General features: G+C 41.3%; 1 protein-coding gene across 1 annotated transcript in view; it reads left to right on the plus strand.

The window, feature by feature from the left end:
• The window catches only part of kdm5a (lysine (K)-specific demethylase 5A), a 207,806-nt gene that overhangs the window by 121,675 nt on the left and 65,387 nt on the right, over window positions 1–20,744 (plus strand). Inside the window, exons 17-18 of the mRNA XM_043708905.1 lie at window positions 4,651–4,801; window positions 8,278–8,392. Of these exons, the coding sequence (XP_043564840.1) occupies window positions 4,651–4,801; window positions 8,278–8,392 (266 nt within the window). The remainder of the gene's footprint in view (window positions 1–4,650; window positions 4,802–8,277; window positions 8,393–20,744) is intronic.

Raw genomic sequence — 20,744 nt, forward strand, 5'->3', positions numbered from 1 at the left:
GAACCCTTTCAAGTTTCACAACATCTTTCCGATAGGAAGGAGACCAGAATTGCACACAATATTCCAATAGTGGCCTAACCAATGTCCTGTACAGCGGCAACATGACCTCCCAACTCCTGTACTCAATACTCTGACCAATAAAGGAAAGCATACCAAATGCCTTTTTCACTATCCTATCTACCTGCGACTCCACTTTCAAAGAGCTATGAACCTGCACTTCAAGGTCTCTTTGTTCAGCAACACTCCCTAGGACCTTACCATGAGTCCTGCTAAGATTTGCTTTCCCAAAATGCAGCACCTCGCATTTATCTGACTTAAACTCCATCTGTCACTTCTCAGCCCATTGGCCCATCTGGTCACGATCCTGTATGACTCTGTGACTCTAAGTTATGGATGGCTTAGGAATAAAACAACTCTCATTCATTGCATACCATCCAGAATTGCAGAGTGTGTTAGAACGATGGCAACAAACTTTAAAGACCATGCTGATGGCTGATAGTCAAGACTATTCAGAGGATTTGGATAAAGAAATTCCATTTGTACTTTTTGCAATTAGGGATGAACTTAATGCATACCAATTTTGATCCATTTTAAGTAGTTTTTGGGCATGGGTGAGAGGATGAGTGGAATTGATTAAGGAGAAAATCGTTCAGAGACCACATATTTGGACTACGGGTCAAATTTTAGGAAAATATTAAATAAAGCGTATGAGTTGGCTAGACAGCATTTGAAAGTAAAACAGCATATGATGAAATAGGAAGCAGACGAGATCAAAAATTCATAATTTTGCTAGCGGAGTGTTACTCCCAGTGTTAGATTAGATTACTTACTTAGTGTGGAAACAGGTCCTTCGGCCCAACAAGTCCACACTGACCCGCTGAAGAGCGACCCATTCGCATACATTTACCCCTACACCCAACACTACGGGCAATTTAGCATGGCCAATTCACCTAACCTGCACATTTTTGGACTCTGGGAGGAAACCAGAGCACCCGGAGGTAACCCACGCAGACACTGGGAGAACGTGCAGACTCTACACAGACAGATGCCCGAGGCGGGAATTGAACCGGAGTCTCTGGCACTGCGAGGCAGCAGTGCTAATCACTGTGCCACCGTGCCGCCCGTTAGGTGAACCTTTAAAGGCAAGAGTTAGAGGGCTTTATCAAATGGAAAGGAAATTGAATGATGTGAATTATTTCAAAGCGCCTGTCGAAAGAAATCTATGACTATCGTGTGAATATGCTTAAAGGGTTTTTTTTGATAGGGATGGAAAGCAAAAGGTGAATATGTTACTCGTTACATAAGAGTGCAGAACCAAGTTCATAGGATTCTGAATTGGACCTTCCTCAAACTAAATTGGGGACAACATGGAAGTTCTGAAAAATTGGGTTAAATTGAGTTACCTTCCAGAGGAAAATGGAAATGACCTGAAAGAGTTATTACAAACATGAAGAGATATGTGAGAATAAGATGGCAAGTACTCATCTGATGATGATACAAATATAGGAAATGCTGTTCGAATTCAGCGGCATTTTAAGGGTGGAGGAATGTCAGAAGGCATTTGACAGCCTGAAAGCTGTTGTCTACTGCCTCAGTGTTCGCAAATTACCTAATTATGCAAAACCATTCAAAGTGGCTGTTGATGCAAATGATGTGAGTGTCAGTGCTGTACTCTCTCAAGAAGACAACAAGAAGATAGAAAGACCTTTGAAAGGCTATTTTTCCAGAAAGTTGAATACTTATCACAATTGAGAAAGAGACCTTGAGTTTGGTGTTGGCATTACTGCATTTCAACATTGAAATTGCTAGTTAGAGACCATTGAATGAACTGACCATAACCCCTTAAAGTTTTTGGAAAATATAGACTGTTTAGATGGAGCTTATAATTGCACCCAATCAATTTGAAAATTGTAGACGTGTCAGGAGGAGAGAATGTAGTTGCCTACGTGTTGTTGCAACTTTGGTAGATTCAGCAGAGTTGTTGGAACTGTGGTACATAGTTAGGGAGTTGCAATGGAAGACCTCAACCTTGACTCCTGACCCCACCAAGACTCTTTGTATCATGTTAAATGCAAACAAGGAAACCTGCTGAGTACTGCCTCAGCTTACTACTGAATCAGGACACAATATTGAACACCATTTAGAGAAAGAATTGAGACTGGCAAGGGTACAAAATGCACACTAAGTGGTGGGCTTCAATATGTAAAAACACTTTTGATCGCACCCTTGCCCATGCGCCTGCATCTGTCCATAACAGTATCAGCAGGAGTGATCACCACATAGTTCTTATGGTGACACTGGACTACCTGAGGTTACCATGAAGGTCCCACTTTCTCAAACCTACCCCTTCCCTGAGACTACAACCATCCCTCTAATAAGAGCACCTTCTAGTCCTCTGGGACTATGGCGGTCTTATTTTTATGATGACGAAGTCCTGCTTTCACATTCAGGGTACCCTCCATTGTGTTTGGTACTACCACTGCTGGATGGGATAGACTTTGAACAGATCTAATGACTTGATTGGGCATCCATGATGCAGTGAGCCATCAGTAGCAGCAGAATTGCAAACCAACGCAATCTACAACATTGTGACTTGACATACCCCAGTCTCCTATTACCATGAAATCCTGATATAATGAAGAGTGCACAAGGGCATGTCAGGAGCAGCATGAGGCCCACTTGGAAATAAGTGGCAAATGCCTAGGAATTCCACATTCAACCTGTCAGAATTCCTTTCAAAACTTAACTCCAGTTTCGGGAGAGCTCTTGTCTTCAAAGTTTGGGTGAAGATTTGTAGCTCGGGTGCTCGTTGTTGTGGTTCTGTTCGCCAAGCTGGAAATTTTTGTTGCAAACGTTTCGTCCCCTGTCTAGGTGACATCCTCAGTGCTTGGGAGCCTCCTGTGGTGTTTCCTCCGGCATTTATAGTGGCCTGTCCCTGCCGCTTCCGGTTGTCAGTTTCAGCTGTCCGCTGTAGTGGCCGGTATATTCGACTGGGACAACACTACCATTATAAGGCAAGCCAAACAAAGAACAGCCAGGGAAATCCTAGAAGCATGGCACTCATCCACAAACACCACCAACAAACACATCGACCTGGACCCAATATACCAACCACTACAGCGGACAGCTGAAACTGACAACCAGAAGCGGCAGGGACAGGCCACTATAAACACCGGAGGAAACACCAAAGAAGCGCTTCGCAGGAGGCTCCCAAACACTGATGATGTCGCCTAGCCAGTGGACGAAACGTTTGCAACAAAAATTGCATTTCCATGGCTAATCCACCTTGCCTGCAGATTTCACTTCCTCTTTTTGCAGTTCTGGTGTGCTGCAGTGTGTTGTGGCCCTTTTAAATAGTGTCTTGATGCAACTTCGTTTGTGTGTGTTGGGGTGGTTGCTTTCATAGTTTATAGAGACAGAGCTCTTGTCTCTCAGAACTTATACATACCCAGGTAATCAATTTTGTTCTCTCTCTACAACACAAACCAGTGCAAGTATGTAAAGCAAAGCAAGTTACATTTTTTGCATTCAAAAAATGTGCATTATAAATAGTCATACCTTAAGAACTAGGAACTAGAGCAGACAGTTCCGCCCGTCAAGCTTGTTCGTTGTTTGAAATGATTGTAAGCCTGTTTTCCTTTATCCTAAAAGTATATCCTCTCATTCCACCTTTTCTGTCTACTTTTGCATCTTGTACACCTCAATTAGATCCCTTATTATTTTATTGATTTATTGATTTGATTTATTGTAGTCTTGTGTACCTAGGTACAGTGGAAAGCTTTGTTTGCAAGCAGTACAGGCAGATCGTAGTAAGCAAGGAAATACAGATCATATGGTGCTTACTCAGAGTGAGGCATACAGGTTACACGGCACAGGAGGTGTGCGAAGCAAGATTAGTATTATTTGAAGTTAGAGAGTCCATTTACCAATCTAATAGTGGCTAGGAAGTAGTTGTTCTTGAACCTGCTCGAGCATGTTCAAACTTCTGTATCTTCTGCCTGATATAAGAGGTAGGAGACTTTGATGTTGGCAGCCTTTCTGTGACAACAAGGTGTAGATGGAAGGTTGGCTTCCATCACGGTCTGGGCTGTGCATACAACCTTCTATTGTTTCTTACATTCTTGGGCAGAGCAGTTGCCATGCCAGGCCGTTATGCATCTGGATAGTGTGCTTTCTATGGTGCATCTGTAAAGGTTGGTGAGGATTCCTGATGGATGTGCCAAATTTCCTAAGCCGTCTGAGGCAGAAGAGGCATTGTTGTGCCTTCTTGACCAGTGCATCTATGTGAGAAATCCAGGGCAGGTTGAGTGTTATTGTCACTCCTCTAAACCTGATGCTCTCAACCCTCTCAATGTCTGCTCCATTGATGTAGATGGGGGCGTGTTCTCCTTTCTTTCTGAAGTCAGTGATCAGTTTTTCTGTTTTGTTGACATTGGGGGAAGAGGTTGTAGATCTAAATACAAATTAAGTCTCATCATCACAACTAATTGTAGAAAAGTTATTGCTGTTATTTCCATCCAAGAAAATAAGTTTGATTCACTTCCTTCAGCTTATTTAAAACTCTTGTGCCTTTGATTATTTGTAAGTTATTGATTTACAGTGTGTATAGATATGCCACAATGCTTTATTCCTATCCTCACCCTTGATTAGAGCTTTGTGAGCTGAAAACACTACTGGAAGAAGCAGAAGAGAAGAAATTTCCTGAGAATGATCTGCTGCAGCAACTGCGGGCAGCTGTGAGAGAGGCAGAAACGTGTGCTTCTATTGCCCAGCTGCTTATCAGCAGGAAGCAACGCAACAGGTAAGCAATGAGATATCAGGGAGAATGGGGACTTGTGCTCTGCAATGAAACACTGATGCCATTTTTTTCAAAATGACTCTTTATTTTCTTGCTCTGTGTTTTGTCCACTTGGTCATTTTGTGTCCTTGCCTCCTCATTCCCCTCTGCCACTTCTCCTCTTTCTCTTTCCATGTCCCTTTCGCACTTCGTTCCCTTTGCCTCATTCTGTCATTCATCTCATGAAAAAATAAAAGTTTTGCTTTGGTGCTGGTTCTCAGCACAAGTTGTTTAAGCTCTTGTCTCCATAGGTAGGCCATAAAGCAAATTATAACAACAGTGCTTAGGAAGATGACAAACAAGTGAGCATCTATAGTATGAACCGGCAGTATTTCTTCAAGGATTAGATATCTTAATCTCCTTTTATTGCTCACCTGAGACATCTGATGTTTTGCTTTTCCATCTAGGGTTGTCTGATGATGTACTCTTCAAAGTTGAGTGAATTTCAATTCCCAAAACCAACAGTCTCTTAATTTACTGATTTGAAAGTGATTAGTTTGAGAAGAGGATCTGCTTTTGTCATATAAAGTTTTTTGTATCTCCATACAAATGCATAAGTGGTTCATGTTGAGATCCCAGTGGTGAAAATGCCTGTGTTAGGGGCCTTGGCTTGTCCTCAATCTATTTAGCAAGGACTACTCTTGCTACGCTATTTCAAAGCCTGCCATTCAACAAATGGGTTTGTTGCACGGAAATTGTCAGTGACTTCCCATGTTTCCAATTACTTGGTCCAAAAGTAGACCATAAAAGCTTAAGAAGGTTACTCAATATGGAGATATGAGATGGAAGTAGTGAATTGAACATGTTATTGTGGAGTGGGATGGATTCAACCAGTTTGAGGGATTTTGATCAGTGGGCAGATTTGTGGGAGTGTGATTTGTGATGACGAGATGTCAGAGAGGTGTGTTGAATTAAGGGTTTCATTTGTGTGTTAACAATATGTGTGTAAGATAATCGTTGCCACATTTTTCTGCTGAGTATGATTGGGCAAATGTTGAAACCCAAACTGTAATCGTGCCCTATATAGATCCAGCCACTTTGGTTTGCAGGCAGTTTCTGGTTTGACCTGTGACACTTCTTTTCAGTTTCAAAAGGACAGGGTTCTGTCTGGAGCCAATCTAATTATGTTGGCTTGAATTCAAGCTTTAGTTGTGGCCATCCATAAAAACTTGCTGTTCTTTTTTGGCACTGGTATTATGGTTGTGGTTTTAGAGGGATTTTGTTTGAGACACCTTGTGCAGCAGATGTCCATCAGCTTTGTAATACCTTTTGGTAAACGTCTGGTCCAGGCTGCAGAAGGATGGAGATGGGTAACACGATGCATGCCATCAGCATGGGTGAATTTTAGAGGACTTGGTAGGTCACTTCAGTATATTTTAGGGTGAGAGGGGAGCGATACAATTTTTTTTCAGAGAGTGGAGCAAGCTGCTAGAGGTAGTGGTCAAGAAGAGTACTGTTTTGTCATTTTAAGAAACTTTTGAATGTGTTTGTGGATGGAATGGGAATGGAAGGATATGGACCAAACGCAGGTAAATGGGACTAGTTTAATTAGGAAAAATAGGTGACATGGGTGAGTTAGGGCCTATTTCCATGCTGTAGAACGCTGACTCCAAGTTGAACAGCTTTGGGACGAGCGCTAAGTCCGGTAGCCGCTATACTTCATGCGCTCATCTATTGCCAAACATGGACTCTGTTGGAAAGAACTATTTCAACAAATGAGCCAGCTCCAGTTGGATGCTCTCTAGGGAGGTTTAGGAGCAGGCCAGCGCACCACACAGAATATATGAATGCCAGAACATCTGTTATGCATTTTGTAAGAATAAAATGCTCAAAGATTTTAAAACACTCCTTAGTAGTGAAATCAGACAATAACTTGCTGCCAATTTTGGAACGACAGTAATAAATTTGACAGCCACCGCTTGGGGCGTGAATTTGAAATATTATTCTTGTGCTGATTAGGATCAGCCACAGCACCCCTGTCCACCTTTCCATTCTACTGACTGACAGACCCTTGCTTCCAGCTGCGAACCAGATTCATTCCTCCCAGCCAGGCTGTATCCTCTACCTATGTTCTCCTATCACTATTTCACCACTCCACCCCTCTCCCCACCAAAATCCTTCACTAATCCCTCCCCTTCAATCTGCAGCTCTCCTCACCCCCACCTCCAGTCTGAAAAAGGCTTATACCCGAAACGTTGACCGTCACCTCCTGATACTGCCTGGCTTGCTGTGTTCTTCCAGTTCCTGCTTATCTGCTTTGGATTCCAGCATCTGCAGTTTTTGTTTGAGAAATTCTAGTGCTTTCTTACCATATCCTGTTTCTTTGCTCAGATTGGTGGGGTTCAGTTTAATAGAGTAATTGTTCTGAATGAAATTTTAAGTTGCATCTTTAGTTGAGTACTGTTCAAGAGTGAACTGATTCTGACCCGTGAATTTCAGGTCCTTTGGTAGAATGAGAAGAAAAATGGATCATCCTCAAGAATTGTCTTTTTTTTAAATTAAGTGGGAAGTTTGAGAGAATTAGCCAAATGTCCAATGAAATTTGTGCTTCTGTTTCATTCTTAATTGTTAATTGTAATTGGCAGCTTGATGTTCAGAGATTGGATTGGTTGCTTCAAAAACAAAGGCAGACTTGTATTTCTTTAGTGCTTTTCATGACCGCTAGATGACCCAAAGTCCTTTACAAGTACTTTCACTTTTTAAATTAGGAATCATGGTGTTCGATTTGCATTCAATAAACTCCCACGAATACCAATATTGTAACAACCAGGTGATCATTTTTGTGATGTTACTTGAGGGATAAATATTAGCCAAAACATTAGATATAAACCCCCAGTCATCTTTGAACTAATGCTGAAGAGTTTTTTTTATATCCACTTTCACAGGCAGGTGCATTCTCTGTTCAACTTCTCATCCATAAGCTAGCACCTCCATCTGTATAGCACCCCCTCAGTACTACATTGGTGTGTTCCCCATGATTTTCATGCTTAAACCCTGGATGGATTGTGATTCAGAGGCAAGTGTGCTGCAGCTCTTACAGGAGTAGTTTGGGCTGCATATTCAGTGTCTTTTGCAGTCCCCCTTCTCTGCAACTACAGAGGGATGGAGAAGAATCCCAGAAAGTGAGACATATAAGGAATAAATGGAAATTCACTTGCTACCCGAAGTGGTATTCTGTAAACTTTGGCGAATTTGCATCCAATGAAGTGGCCAGATTTTGATGTCAGTGTGTAACTGCTCTCAATTTGTTAGGACAATCTTAAGACTCCTGTTTCTTGCATCCAGGTAAAATACTTGACTGTGCAAGGAAATGTTGTGCTCCAGAAACCCATGAACTAAATTATGAGCTTCTGTTTATGGATAAAAGCTGAAATCTCTATATATAAACATTTTGAAAACACTCTTGTGATCATTACCTTTGTTTTGGTGTTGACATTTAGAAATAAATCAGAAGGTGGAAAGACTCGGACAAAGCTAACCGTCCATGAGTTGAAAGCATTTGTGCACCAGCTGTACAGCCTGCCTTGTGTTCTCAGCCAAACTCGATTGGTTAAGGTAAGCATGTAGCAATGGTAGCTGTTATTGCATTATAATAGTTGACCAGAGGTTTTTTTTTAAACAGAAACAATTGTGCAGAATGTTGGTCCACTTCCAATTAGCCTGACTGGTTTCTTCAAGTAACTAGTATCTGATATGAACAAAGAGCAGGAGTAGGTGATGCAGGTCTCAGAGCCTGTGCTGCGGTTCAGTAAGATCTTAGGTAATCTGATTTTAATCTGAACTCTACATTCCTGCATATCCCTAATAGTCTTTCATCCCCATAGGAACCAAAAATCTATCTGCCTCTGCCTTAAAAAAAATTAAATCTGTATTTGCTGCCATTTTAGGAAGGCAGTTCCAAAAAAACTCAACTTGAGGAAAAGAATGTTACCGTACCTCTTTCTTCTAAGCGGCAGCCATTTACTTTTAAACCATGACTTTTAGATTCTCCCACAAGAGGAAACATTCTTTCAACATCCACCTGGTCAAGAATCTCAACAGGATCTTGTATGATTCAGTTAAGTAACCTCTGATTCTTCTAAGAACCCAAAGGATACAGAGCTAGCCTTTCCTCATCAAGCAATCAACTCATTCTGGGCATTAGTTCAGTAAACCTTCTCTAAACTGCTTCCAATGCATTAACATCAATCAATAAGTATGGTGACCAGTATGTTACACAGTGCTCCAGAGACAGTCTCACTAATGCCCTGTGTAACTGAAGCATAACCTCCCTACACTTGAACTCAATTTCATTCACAAAACAGAGCATTTTTAGCTTTCCTGATTACTTGCTGTATCTGTATACTAGCCTGTAATTCAAGCACCAAAGCATCCAGATATGTTTGCGCCTTAAGTTCTGCAGGTTCTCACCATGAGATATTATGCTTTTTGTATTCTTTCTGCAAAGTAGACATTTTAATGCCACATTGTGACTCCATTTGCCAGATCAATGAGAGTTTAGAACAGATGTGTTTAGTGGATTTGTTCCAAATTTATTCTAACCATTGTGGCCAGCCATTTTCACCAAAACTAGCTAAGTTCTTTAACAAACGTTTTAAAAAAATATTGTACAAACTCCAATTGAATAGAGTTTTACAGATACAAAGCTCTTGCATATTTGGTGAATGGGAAATGTAGTGCAGTCAGGGAAGAAGTGTTTTAAAACAAAATGCGGAAAGGTCTGAGAGAGGGAGCAAGAGACGTTGATAGCTGATGCGTTAATTAGGTGAGCAGGAAGGTGATTTGGTGAGTTTTCATGTATTTCTTTCTAAACTAGGGCAGGTAGTTTAAACTAGAAGTGAAAGAATGAGTTCCATTTCAAATTTATAGCTTAACCCATTAAACTATTTTCTATAATTAAAAATAATCCCACACTAGGTTATAGTCCAGCAGGTTTATTTGGAAGCACTAGCTTTCTGAGCGCTGCTCCTTCATCAGGTGGTTGCTCTAAAAGCTCATGCTCCCAAATAAACCTGTAGGACTATAGCCTGTTGTTGTGATTTTTAACTTTGTCCACCTCAGTCCAACACCGGCTCCTGCACATCTTAAAAAATAATCAGTACGCACTTGAACAAATTAAATAAAGTGACAAGAACTCTTAAGAATTAGGTACATTGTCTGTACAGCAATGCACAGAGTGGCCTTTATAAAGCAGGGAGGCTGTTGATCACTGGGAAAAACTAAACATAGTACGAGTTACTGAGACAGGGCTGCAGGAAAATTTAGAAATTCAGCATAATATATTTAGATAAATATTGGCAAAAGTGCAGTAGCTGTACATTTTAGAAACAAAATAGCAGTAAAAAAAAGGACGGAGCTGTCAGCATTATAAAAATAGAATTGGTGTAATCCACAAACTATCTAATAATGAAAGGATGGTGTAGAAATGTTGCATTAAGGCTTTGCAAATGGCATATATGTATCATTGTTGAATGAGGATGTTCTGGCAGGCTGTGTTACTGTTAGTGCTTATTTTGGATTTAGAATCCCCAGGTGCTATAGCTGTTTGTTGTTCTATTATAATGTCTATTTGAGTTTTAGTCTTCCAAATAACGCGAACCTGTTTGTATTTACAATACCTGTTTCAGAGTTTGGGAAATTTGCATAAGAAAATTAAAACGTAACATTGTTATAGTGCATATGAAGACCACAGGAGGAGCGACAAACAAGATTTTGGTGCACTCTGGGCTGTCTGCAGCTGCCTAATATATGTTCAAAGCCCTCTTTGCAAAAATAAAATTGAGCACTTGTGTTATGAGGAGAAAATAAGGTCAGCAGATGCTGGAGATCAGAGCTGAAAATGTGTTGCTGGAAAAGCGCAGGTCAGGCAGCATCCAGGGAACAGGAGAATCGACGTTTCGGGCATAAGCCCTTCTTCAGGCTTATGCCCGAAACGTCGATTCTCCTGTTCCCTGGATGCTGCCTGACCTGCTGCGCTTTTCCAGCAACACATTTTCAGCATTTGTGTTTTGGAATAGTCGGAGCGATTTGGTGTTAAGTGGGAGGAACAAGTTGGTCAAGTTTACACTTGCAGTTTCAAGTTGGCAGAAAAGCTGCGGGCATGCTGATTCATCTTCAGGTCTGTTTTCACGAAAACAAAATGTGCACAGATTGGGATGAATAGCAAAGATGTGAACTTCAGCCAGAAAAAGAGTGGTCTCAATACTGACAGTGGCACTGCTAAAAGAAACTCAGAAGCCAAGTGGGATGTGTGATCCCTGCACAGTTAGCATAGGACTTCAGCAGTGCAGGACCTCAGAGATGTGAGACCAAGTCTGAGTGAATTACTAACTGACTACTAGTGTTTCAATGTGTAAATTTAGTGCAAGTTGAGGCAGAAATGCTTTTAGTAGGGTTCACTACAAGAAGTAAACCTTTCCAGACTAAAAGGTGAGTAGGAGAGGATGAACGCCATAGATTGTGAGGCTAACCTGCACTGAGAGGTGAGTGACCTCATGGACCACAGTATATCATGAATGCAAGAAAAGAATCTGATGGATAACTGGTATTAGGTGAAAGTGAGGACTGCGGATGCTGGAGATCAGAGTCAAGAGTGTGGTGCTGGAAAAACACAGCAGGTCAGACAGCCTCAGAGAAGCAGGAAAATCGACATTTCTGGCAAAAGCCCTTCATCAGGATAACTGGTATTGCTGAATATTTCTGGTCTTTAAAGTGACAGTCAGGTCTTCAGTTTGCATTTAGGTCTCCAGTGTTCTGTTCTTAAAAATAAATGTTTAACTATTGGGTTGATACTAATTCTTTTCTTTTTCTAGTTAATAAAAACAATATTCCAGTACAGTGAAGTGTAAAGGCCAGGCAATCTAAAACAATTAATTTATAAGTTAAACCATATACAATAGTGTTGGCAGAACAGATGCTGTGTTGCTGCTGCATCATGTCGGAGCTGCTGGACCAATGTAATCACAAATGCACACATCTGTAGTGAGTGTTTACATAGAACATAGAAGAATACAGCGCAGTACAGGCCCTTTGGCCCTCGATGTTGCGCCGATCCAAGCCCACCTAACCTACACGAGACCACTATCCTCCATATGCCTATCCAATGCCCGCTTAAATGCCCATAAAGAGGGAGAGTCCACCACTGCTACTGGCAAGGCATTCCATGAACTTACGACTCGCTGAGTGAAGAACCTACCCCAACTTCAGTCCTATATCTACCCCCCCCACCTTAATTTATAGCTATGCCCTCTTGTAATACCCGACTCCATACGCGGGAAAAGGTTCACACTGTCAACCCTATCTAACCCCCTAATCATCTTGTACACCTCAATCAAGTCACCCCTAAACCTTCTTTTCTCTAATGAAAACAGCCCCAAGTGTCTCAGTCCTTACTCATACGATCTTCCTTCCATACCAGGCAACATCCTGGTAAACCTCCTCTGCACCCGTTCCAGTGCCTCCACATCCTTCCTATAGTATGGCAACCAAAACTGCACACAATATTCCAGATGCGGCCGCACCAGAGTCTTATACAACTGCAACATGACCTCAGGACTCAGGAACTCAATTCCTCTACCAATAAAAGCCAGTACGCCATATGCCTTCCTCACCGCACTATTTACCTGGGTGGCACTATTTACCTGTTTACTGCCTAAGAAACTTCAAACCTGCGTTGAGGAGCTGGAACCTGACCTGCAGGCATTGCGAAACATCAGGAAAGGCAAAAATTATCTGGAAACTTTGTTACAACGGGTGGTCACACTCTTTAGATTAACTAATTCAAAATTTGTTGATGACGAGGAAGAGGATGGTGTGACTGCACACATGAGGAGGGGCTTGCAGTTCAGGAGCCTTCACCTCTGCAATTGTCCAACAGTCATGAGGTTCTTGAAAGTTTGTGTGGATGGAAGTGGGGACTGCAATGGGAGTGGAAGGGAGCTGTTGTGGTGGGATGCTTCAGTTTGAGATGTGCTGGGACCAGCGTCCTGGTGACTCAGTAACTAGGGCTGTATTGAGTCCTGTGAACTAAGAAGAGGGAAAAGTGTTTAAGCAAGAAGAAATATGGATTTAAAGCAAGAGGATATGGCAGAATTACAGGGCAACTGATTGGATAACAATACCCACAGTGGAACAGGAAGGGGCAGAATATACAAATGTAGAAAAACTGCAGTATATAGGAACAAGGGGGAAATAATGGTAAAAAGGCAAAATTAGTGACTCCCTTGTTTCCATGCTGTATGACTTCATGACGGTCTGTGTGGAGTTTGCATATCCTCCCTGCACCTGCATGAGTTTCCTCTGGGTGCTCCAGTTTCCTTCCACAATCCAACTTAGGTGAGTTGGCCATGCTAAATTGCCCATGTTGTCCAGGGATGTGCAGCCTAGGTGGATTAGCTGTGGGAAATGCAGGGTTGCACAAATACGATAGGCAGATGGTTCTGGGTGGGATACTTTTCAGAGGGTCAGTGTGGACCTGATGGGCTAAATGGCCTGCTTCCATACTGTAGGAATTTTGTGACTCAATGCAGGTTGCCACATCTCAAAAAAAAAGAGGGTTGGGTGCATATATTATGCAAGATGGAAAACCAATTGCATTTAGCTTCAGAAATCTATTTCAAGTGGAATCCCAATTATTCAAAGCTTCGATGTGAGATATTTACTCTAATACTGAGCACCATGTTTCACATGTACATCTTTGGAAAACAAGTCAAAGTGGAAGCTAACCACAGATCAATACAAACAACTTGGCATTAAGCCACTGATGTGTACACCATTCAGGTTGCAATGACTTTTAACAAAACTACAGGGTGCAACTTTGAGGTTTGTTAGAAATTGGTAGCAACATGGTAACTTCAGACGCATTTATCAGTCACCAAATTCAGAAGAAAGGTGCCGATATTTTGCTAGACCTGCAAGTAGACACCATGGATGTCTATGTACATGCATTCCAGTGTCAAACTGATGAGTTTTGGTTAATATGAGTATAATGGTCTCAAGGAAGGGTGGAATAGCAAATCTACATTTGAAGGTATTGTAGAAAGTTAGTGTAGGAGGCTGGCCTGATATAATATGATAATTGTCAGGCACTGTGATGATTTTAGCTCTGCACAAACAAACCATGTATTTCAGTGATGTTATTCGCAAAGGAATGCAGGTGGTTATACCTGAAATTCTTCACCAGGACGCAGTCACAATTAACTGGGGTATATAGGCAGACAGCACTTGACAAGAGAAATGATTCCTGATGAAGGGCTTATGCCTGATACATTGATTCCACTGCTTCTCCGATGCTGCCTGACCTGCTGTGCTTTCCCAGCAACACACACTCGACTCTGATCTCCAGCATCTGCAGTCCTCACTTTCTCCCAAGAGAAATTATTGTCTAGGGATCAAAACCCACAACCAAAGGGTTGTGTTGGTATGATAGTGACTTGGATACATTCTTGCTGAAAACCATGGAAACCTCATGGGGTTCTGTTGCACCTTTGCCCCAAGATTGCAGCATGTTCTTTCAGTCAGTCAGTTTGTTCAGTAAATCTCCCCTCGTCTTTGATTACTTACTTCAACTTTCTAATCCCCAGGCAATTGAATGATACCTTGAGTTTGTCCATTCCAGATGCAATGAACTTAAATATTCAGTTTGTATGGTATATCTGATAAAATTGTATCAGAACACTGGCCACAACACTCTGGCAGATCCTTAGGGACATTTGGTAAATGGGGAATCAGTCATGTGAGGCAGCCTTGCCACACTATCCTAGAATTAACTGTCTTGCCAAGTGCATGGTTCCTCATATTTAAGGCATTCATCATGAAGAGCAGAGAAACCAATCAAGATGTCTATGTTGATATGTTAAACTTGAGGGCAACACGTTTACACATGGACTTACTGGCACAATTGAATATCCATGTTTTGGAGGGAAGTTAGGAAAGTATTGTTTGCCATCACTTTGTTCAACTTTGAAAAACAGGAGAAATTTCTCAATAAACAAGGGATGATGAAGGTGACAACTGATGTGGGTGTAGACATGCCTAATCGCATTGGGCAAAAGGTTCAGCTCATACATGTTGTCCAGGGAACCACCTACAGAAGTGTCCAAAATATACAATGAGCCTAGAAACTGAGGTGACAATACCAAATGGGATGCTGGTGAAGAGAAACCGAAGACAGCTAGGGAGCTTAGTTATAGAGTCATACAGCATGGAAATAGAATCTTTGGTCAAACCAGTCCATGCCAATCATAATCTCAGACCAAACTAGTCCCACTTGCCCACTTGTCCCATATCCTTCCAAACATTTCTTATTCATGTTTTAAACATTGTATCTATACCCACATCCACCTCTTCCTCTGAAAGTTCATTCCACACACAAACCACTATGTTCAAAGAAAACAAATTGCCCCTCGTCTTTCATAAACCTTTCTCCTGTCACCTTAAAAATATGCCCCCAATCTTGAAATCCCACATCATAGGGAAAATACACTTGCCATTCACCTGAACTATACCCCTCTTTACTTTATACACCTCTATAAGATCTTTTCTCAACCGTCGATGCACCATTGAAAAAAATTCCAACCTATCCAGCCTCTCCTTCTAAATCGAACACTCCAATCCTGGCAAATCTTTTCTGAAGCCTCTCCACCTTAATAATAAGCTTTTAACAGGGAGACCAGAACTGGAGACAGTGCACCAGAAGAGGCCAACATAATGTCCCAACTCCTATACTTAAGGTCTGAGCAATGAAGAAAAGCATGCTAACCGCTGCCTTAAGCACTATATGTGATGCAAACTTGATAGAATTATGTACCTGAATCCCTAGTTGTCTCTGTTCTATATTAACCAAGGCCCTACTTTTAATTATATAAGTCTTGCCTTTATTTGTATGACCAAAATGCAATACCTCTCATTTACCCAAATTAAACTCCATCTGCCAGTCCATTGACCCAACTGATCAAGTTCTCTTTATAATCTTAGTATAATGGACAGTGAAGAAGGTTATCTATCAACCTTGGTGTCATCCACAAACTTCGTAACAATGCTTTCTGTGTTCTCATCCGAATCATTTATGTAAATGACAAACAAGTGTGGACCTGGCACCAATCCCGGAACTCTGCTGGTCATGGGTCTCCAGTCATCTTCTCCATCACTATTTCCTGCTGTTGTAAACCAATTGTATATCCAATTGGCAAGCTATTCCCGAATCCAATGTGATCTAACATTCCTAATTAGTCTACCATGCTTAACCTTGTCAAAGGCTTTACTAAAATCCAAGTAAACAATGTCTACCACTCTGCCCTCCTCAAACTACTTGGTTACTTCCGCAACAAACTCAATCAAGTTTGTGAGACATGATTTCCCTCGTACAAAACCATGCTGACTATCCCTAAGCATTCCTTGCTTCTCCGAGTGCGCATAAATCCTGTCTTTCAGAATCACTTTCAACTTACCCACCACCACCACCTCACAGGTCTATAGTTTCCGGGCTTCTCCTTGCATTCCTTCTTAAACAAAGGCATGACATTACCCTCTCTCCAGTCATTCGGCACCTCACCATATTTATAGATAATATAAATACTCCTGCAAAGCGCCCCACAATTTCCTTCCTAACTTCTGACAAAATCTTGGGATGCATTAGATCAGGTCCTGGAGATTTTTCCACCTTTTATGTTTTCTAAGACCCACCAGCACTTGCTGTTCTGAAATGAGAACTGCTTTCAAAACATCAATATTTATTTCCCTGAGTTCTGTAGCTTGTCTGAAATATTCATTTAATTTCTTGCTCACCACAATGCAAACATGACCTTGTTGATCTTTGGGGGCCCAACTCTCTCTCTCGTTGCTGTCTTGTTCTTAATGTACTTGTAGAATCTCTAAGGATTTAAAAGATTATCCTTAACTTTATTTTTCAAGACTATCTTGTATTCTCTCCTTGCCTTCCTGCTCTGCCTCTTAAAAATGCCCCTACACTCTTTATACTATTCAGGAGATTCATTTAAACTCAGGTGTTTATATCTGAACATTCTAGAATCCCTACAGTGTGGAAGTAGGCTGTTCAACTGATCGAGTCCGCACCAAACCTCTGAAGAGCATCCCACCCAGACCTACCTCCTAACTGTAACCCTACTGATATTGACCATTGTGTGCAGGCTAACTCACCTAGCCTGCACACTATGGTCAATATAGCATGGCCAATCGACCTAACCTGCACATCTTTGGACTGTGGGAGGAAACCAGAGCACCTGGCGGAAACCCACACAGACACAGGGCGAATGTGCAAACTCCACACAGACAAGGCTGGAATCGAACTCAGATCTCTGGAGCTGTGAGACAGCAGTGCTAACCACTGAGCCACCATGCTTCTTTTTTATTCTTGACTAGAACGTCTATATCTTTATTCATCCATTGTTCTCTAATTCTATCAGCCTTGCCTTTCACTCTAGCAGGAACATAATGGCTCTGAGCTCTCGTTATCGCACTTTTTGAAAAGCCTCCCCTTTACCTTCAAACAGTATACTCTAAACAATATTTGAACGTTCCAGTATCATCCCAATAAAATTTGCCTTTTTCCAATGAAAAACTTCAACTTTTATGGAAGGTTTTATCCTTTTCTGTAACTATTTTAAAACAAACAAAATTATGATCACTAGACCCAAAGTGTTCCTCTACGATCACTTCAGTCACTTGACCTTCTCCTGGGTATTAAGACAGGGCAGGTTTTGCTCCTTCTCTAGTAGGAACATCGACATGTTGATACAGAAAATTTTCTTGAATACATTGAACAAATTTTTAACCATCCAAACCTTTAACACTACTGTAGTTCTAATCAATGTTTGGAAAATTAAAATCACCCACTATTATAATCTTATTTTCTTTCTTACATTTGAGACCTTGCTACATATTTGTTCTTCATTTTCCTTCTGACTATTGGGAGGTCTGTAATACCATCCCACAAAGGGATCATTCCTTTTTTGGGATTTCTAAATTCAACCCATATATTTTCACAGGATAGATTTTTAAGACATATCTTCTCTAGTTACAACAGTAATATTTTCCTTAATCAAAGATGCCACTCCCCTCTCTTGTCTGTTTTTCTATTGTTCCTATAACATCTGAAAAACCATGGAGCTGCTAATCCTGCCATCCCTCAGCCAAGTTTCTGTACTAGTTATGGCATCCCAATCCCATGTTCCCAAATATGCCCTGAGTTCTTCATTCTTACCTGTAAAGGCCCCTTGCTTTGAAATAAGTGCAATTAGAGTTAGTTCTATTACTCGGTCTATCTGTCTTTTCTAATTAACTTGTTCTTTTCGGATTCAAAACAGTCCTCATCTATTTTTCTTTTTCTGTGCCAAGTAGGATTCCCCCACCCCCCTCCCCCTACCCCGATAGTCTATGATCTCCCTTCATAGAATTACCAAATCTTCGCACTATGATATTGGTCCATGGCCAGTACAGGTCAAACCTTTTGAACGGGTCTTTTCTGCCCCAGGAGCGATCCCAATGATCCAAGAAACTGAATCCCTGTACATTACACCACCTCTTCAGCCATTGATTTGTCTCCTTTTTTCCTTTTATTCTTTCCCTCATTTGAGCATGGCTCTGGGAATAAATCAGCGATGACTACTTTTGAGGTTCTTTTTGTTATAAATCTTCTTCCTAACTTCTTATATTGACTACGTCAAACTTTAATCTTGCCCCGAACTGCTTCATTCCTACCAACGTGTACAATAACTTCCAGTTTCTCACTCTCCCCTTTTAACAATACGCTTCAAATCTTTACCTTAATCCTGGTAACAAGGAAGCAACATACTATCCAGGTCTGTTGTTTTCACACCCAAATTGTAGATGTGATCTTGGGAATTACATGAAGCATGAAATTAGCGCATGCCATAAAGGAGCATGTGTCAGTATGGGTTACTCATCTGCATATAGAGTGGAGAAACCAAATCAGTAACAATACTGTGGAAAAATTCCTGGAGAGCACATGTGATGATTTCTGGACCAATAAGTTGGTTACGATAGATTTGGGGGTGTAACTAAAAGGGATGATAGGAAAGGCAATGGTAAACATTTCAAGAGCAGATGAGTGAACTGCAAAAATTGTTCATTCTTTTTGGTGCAAACATAAAATGGGAAAGGTGGCCAAATCATGGCTTACAGAGGAAATTAGGGAGAGATTTGGATCCAAGAACAAGACAAATTGGCCAGAAAACAACAGACCTGAGGAGTGTGAGCAGTTTAGAAGGGGGTCAGCAGGATTGATTGAGGGGGGAAACTAAGTACAAGTAAACTGGCAAGGAACTGCAAAACTGACTGTAAAAGGTTTTATATGTATGTGAAAAGAAGAAGATTGCTGTTAAGACAAAGGGAGGTCCATTACATGTCAGAATTATGGGAATTTGCAATGGGGAGCAAGGAAGTGGCTGACCATCTTTTTTGGTTATTTTGGCGGAGGAGGGGGCACATAATATGTGGGAAATGTTGGTGCAAGCAGGCTTTTGTGAGAGAGGAGCTGAAGGAAAACAGTAGGAAAATGGTGGGAAATTTGATGGCATTGAAGGCTGATAAAGCCCAGGGCCTAATAATCTTTGTCCCAGAGGAAGGTTTTGACAGACCCCCAGTCCTCGTTAGTTTTGACAACTGGGTCCTCTGCAGTTTCGATAGGGCCTGGTCCTCTATAGGCTCTCAGTTCTTGTCAGTTTTGAGAGGCCCTCGACAGTTAGGTAGGCCCTGGTGAAACCAAGAGGCTGTGGAATGAACAAAAAATTACATTTGTCTTAACTTTCTCATTATTTCATATATAATTTATGTAATTTAAATGGTGTTGTTTTGTGGTAACTCATAGACAATTGACTATGTTTTCACAAATACAAGTAACAATGGATTTCTATCTGTCTATCTAAAGTAGCCCCAGGAACAGTGAATGCATTGGTCATATTCAAAGATTCTTTAGACTCTGGAACAAGAGGGTAGCTGACATTGCTCCTCTCTTGTAAAAGAGAGGCAGAGAGAAACTTGGGAATTATGGATGAGTCAGCCTGACTCCAGTAGTGGTGAAAATACTAGAGTGCATTACAAAAGATTTAACAACTGAGCACTGGAAAACAGTGGCAGGACCGGACAGAAAATCGACATGCATCTACAAAAGGCAAGTCACGCTTCACAAATGTACTGGAATTCTTGAAGGATGTAACTAGCAAAGTTGCTGAGGGGTGCCAGTGGATGTGGTTTGTTTGGACTTCGAGAAGACTTTCTCCAAAATCCCACATTGGAGATTAACATGTGAAAGTAAAGCACATGGGATTGGGGGTAATGCATTGAGATAGAAAATGAATTGGCAGACAGGAAACAAAACTAGGAAAAAATGTGTCTTTTCCGAATGGCAGCCAGTGACGGAGCGGGGCACCACAGGATTCAATGCTTGGACCCCCAACTAGTTGCACTATATATTAATGGTTTGGATGAGGAAATTAAGTGTAATATCTCCAGTTTGCTGACAGCACAAAGCTGGTTGGGAGAGTGGCTGTGATGATCAGAGATTTTTCAGTGTGATTTGGAAGAGCTGAGTGATTGAGCAAATGCATGATGGATGCCACATAATGCCGGATAAATGTGGGGTTATCTTCTTTGTAGGCAATCATGGGGGGATTATTATCTGGCTATAAATTGAGAAAGGGGAATGTGAATTGATATCTGGATTTGCACATAAACCAGTCACTGAAAGTAAGTGTGCAGGGTAAAAACAATGACTGCAGATGCTGGAAACCAGATTTTGGATGAGTGGTACTGGAAGAGCACAGCAGTTCAGGCAGCATCCGAGGTTTAGTAGTAAAATTGATGTTTCGGGCAAAAGCCCTTCATCAGGAATAAAGGCAGTGAGCCTGAAGCGTGGAGAGATAAGCAAGAG

The sequence above is a fragment of the Chiloscyllium plagiosum genome, chromosome 19 (assembly GCF_004010195.1).
Source record: "Chiloscyllium plagiosum isolate BGI_BamShark_2017 chromosome 19, ASM401019v2, whole genome shotgun sequence".
Classification (NCBI taxonomy): Eukaryota; Metazoa; Chordata; class Chondrichthyes; order Orectolobiformes; family Hemiscylliidae; genus Chiloscyllium; species Chiloscyllium plagiosum.